Source organism: Aplysia californica, unplaced genomic scaffold (assembly GCF_000002075.1).
Source record: "Aplysia californica isolate F4 #8 unplaced genomic scaffold, AplCal3.0 scaffold00802, whole genome shotgun sequence".
NCBI lineage: Eukaryota > Metazoa > Mollusca > Gastropoda > Aplysiida > Aplysiidae > Aplysia > Aplysia californica.
Window position 1 is genome coordinate 187,003 of NW_004798072.1, and position 3,793 is coordinate 190,795.

Genomic DNA, 3,793 nt, shown 5'->3' on the forward strand with positions numbered 1-3,793 from the left:
AAAAAAAAAAAATCTGACCAAAAATGACACACATGTGCGACATTTTTTCCCCACCAGGCAACCAGAAGTTCAACCGAGGCTGGACCCCCCTCCACCTGGCGGCCTACTTTGGCGAGACGTCGGCCGTGAGACTTCTGCTGGACGTGAGTGCCATCTTTGGGTGGTATTGGTCACTATTTATAGTGTGGTCAAACATTCGCGCCGCAATTTATTGTCAGATATTTCCATTCAACTACCGTTCCATACCATACCATACCATACCATACCATACCATACCATACCATACCATACCATACCATACCGTACTGTACCATACCATACCATACCCATACCATACCATACTATGCTATACTACCATAGCATACCATACCATACCATACCCTACTCTACCCTATCACACTACACCACACTATATCACACCCTACCCTACCTCGCCACACTTCACCACACTAAACCACACCATTCCACACCACACCACCCCACCCCATCCCACTGTACCGTACCATACCATACCATACCATACCATACCATACCATACCATACCATACCATACCATACCACACCATACCATACCTCACTATACCACACTACACCAAACCACACCACACCAAACTACACCACACACACCACACCACACCATACCACACCACACCAAACCACACCACACCACTAGACACACACCACACCATACCATGTGGGACATTGATGGGTGCTCTATAGTGTGGTTTGCTCCCCCTTTCCTATCAAACATCTGTCGTCCTTATCTCTCCTCCTTCTTTTTGTGTTTGCTACTCTCTTGTAACACCTCTAATCTTTGGCTTTTATATAGATTCTAAACTTATTGTGTTGCCCATGCCGTGAAACTCGTACTAAAGCTAGAAACGTCCCGGGGAAGTGCCACTGACTTGAAGTGTCTTTAGGCCATTCTCAAAGGGGCGACATTTCTCGTTCAAGCATAGTAGAATTGTAAATGGGCTGATTCATCATGTCACGCTCATAACTGTGCCTGATCTACAACAGGGAACTGCTGCTTTTTCTTTCCTAATCCTTACTATTGCCATTTTCCTCTACTTCTTTTGTATGTTTGTCACACTCTTGTGACCCGCTATTTCCGGGGTGTCTTGATAGTCGAAGCAGACCTTGTGCTGTTGAAGCTAGAGAGGCAGTCTAAGTCTGATTCCCTGTAAAGACTTCTCTGTTGACACCCACCCCTTGGCGCTCATTTGACCGTATGCAGTTGCGAGCGCCGTAAAACCCTCTACTATTTTTCTTTTTAAAAAAGCTAGAAATACCATACCATGTCTCATCCTCTCCTCTCCCCCCCCCCCTCCACAGTTTGGCGCCAGTGTCAACGTACGTAACACATGCATGGAGAGCCCTCTACACCTGGCCGCTTACACTGGCAGGGAGGTGAGTGAGGGAGAAGAGGGAGGGAGAGAGGGAGGGAGAGAGTGAGTGAGGGAGGGAGGGAGGTGAGTGAGGCAGGGAGGTGAGTGAGGGGGGGGGGGTGAAAAGGGTGGTAGAGAGAGGGAGTGAAAGAGGAGAGGGAGAAAGAGAGAGTTTAATTAATGTGCTTTTAAATTCTATTGGTCATCCAATTTTGGACAAGCATGCAGAAAAGAGCTTAGAAGATTAAAACTAAAGAACATTATCTTGTTTTGCTCGCAAACAGACGAAATGTTTAGATTCTGTCATGTTAGTCATCCAACTTCGGGACGCGCATGCCAAAAAAAGGTTAGACAGCGGCTTATCTTGTTTTACTCGCAGACAAACGAAAGTGAGCGAGCTCTAGTTTGCAAGGGCCTTAAGTAATGCGCATACACGTATTTAGATTTTGTTGGTCGTCCAACTTTTGGACGCGCCCGCAAAAAAGACCTGAGAAGATTAGACTCGAACAAACAAACAAACAAATACAAACCAGCAAACAAACAAGCGAACAAACAAACAAATACAAACCAGCAAACAAACAAGCGAACAAACAAACAAATACAAACCAGCAAACAAACAAGCAAACAGACAAACAAGCAAACAGACAAACAAGCGAACAAACAAACAAATAAAAACCAGCAAACAAACAAGCAAACAGACAAACAAGCAAACAGACAAGCAAGCAAACAGACAAACAAGCAAACAGACAAACAAGCAAACAGACAAACAAGCAAACAAACTGTTGAACACATCCTTCAGCACTGCAAGACACACAGGGGCACCCTGAGACAGGAAACGTGGCCAATCCAACTGATGCTACAAGAGAAGCTATACGTACGGGCCGACAGATGAACTGAGCAGGACGGCCCAATATAATTATGACAGATACCAGACTTCAAGTGTGATGTGATGGAGAAGAAGAAGAAAAGAAACAAAGCAGACAAACAAGCAAACAAACAAATAAACAAGCAAAGCAGGGTTTGTCTATAACGGGCGTCTACTGTGTTGTCTGTTTGTCAGGAGGTGGTGGCGCTTTTGCTGCAGCACGGAGCTCTGACCGACGTGGTCAACTCGCAGAACCAGCGACCTTGGGACATTGCCCGCACGCAGCACATCAAGGACATGATTGATGGTGAGTGGGGGGATGAATGAAGGTGAGTGGGGGGGATGATTGAAAGGGGAATGATTGATGATTGATGGGGGTATGATTAATGGTGCTCTGACTGACGTGGTGAACTCACAGAACCAACCTCTGGGACATTGCCCACACACAGCACATCAAAGACATGATTGATGGTGAGTCAGGGGATGATTGAAGGTGAGTGGGAGGATGATTGAAGGGTGATGATTGATGGTGAGGGGGGGGGGTGATTGAAGGGGATGATTGTTGATCACTACGCCGGGGCCTTTTTTTGGTGCAAGATCTAACAATGACAAAAACATAATTAAATGTGTCATTAAATCGAAACTAGCAAACCTATTTCGATAGTTCTTCATCTAATGAATGAACTTCCGATAAAAGAGCCCTGTTTTTGGCAATTGCCGAAAAGTGATTTTAATGTGGAAGTCGTAGTAAAGGAATGTGCCCGAGCTGCTGTCAGCGACTCACCAACACAGTGGTTCCGACCGCGAGCCGCTTACCGGAGATAAAGAGTTATTAAAAAACTTAATAGTGTTGATAGGGGCGTTAAAACCAATACCATTTCTCCATTTTCCCCAGCTGCGGACAACACTGCCTGTCTGAGGAATGTGGCCGAGTTTTTGGAGGCGGCCGCGTCAGGGGATATACAGAGACTGACTACAGTGGTGAGTTGTTGTGTGTGTGTGTGTGTGTGTGTGTGTGTGTGTGTGTGTGTGTGTGTGTGTGTGTGTGTGTGTGTGTGTGTCTATTTGTCTTCTTTGTCTCCTTCTCCTCCTCCTCCTCCTCCTCTTCTCTTCCTCTACCTATTTCTTCTTTTTGCATCTCATCCTATTCTTCGTGGGTGGTTGGCGGGTGCTCTGGTGTGGTTTACTCCTTCTTTCCTATCAAACATCTCTCGTCCTGATTTCTCCTCCTTCTTTTTTGTGTTTGTTACTCTCTTGTAACACCTCTAATCTTCTTGCGCTCATATGACCTTATTGTGTTGCAAGTGCCGTAAAACTCTTACTAAAACCAAACTCCTGCGTTCAGTTCCAGGGCGGCAAAGTGTCCAGCATCAACGTACAGGACAGGTTCGGTAACTCCGCCCTTCACCTGGCGGCCATGGGAGGTCACAGCGCGGCTGTCGTGTTCTTGTTGCAGAACGGTGTGGATACCTTGTTGAGGAATAATTCTGGTGGGTTATTTGTGTGTGTGTGTGTGTATGTGTGTGTATGTGGGAGGAGT

General features: G+C 46.1%; 1 protein-coding gene across 1 annotated transcript in view; it reads left to right on the forward strand.

Moving 5' to 3' along the window:
- Window positions 1-57: 57 nt before the first annotated feature.
- The window catches only part of LOC101845727 (oxysterol-binding protein-related protein 1), a gene marked incomplete at both ends in the record, with an annotated part of 8,150 nt that continues 4,414 nt past the window's right edge, over window positions 58-3,793 (forward strand). The window contains 5 exon segments of the mRNA XM_013088738.1: window positions 58-143; window positions 1,336-1,410; window positions 2,449-2,560; window positions 3,149-3,234; window positions 3,599-3,743. Of these exon segments, the coding sequence (XP_012944192.1) occupies window positions 58-143; window positions 1,336-1,410; window positions 2,449-2,560; window positions 3,149-3,234; window positions 3,599-3,743 (504 nt within the window).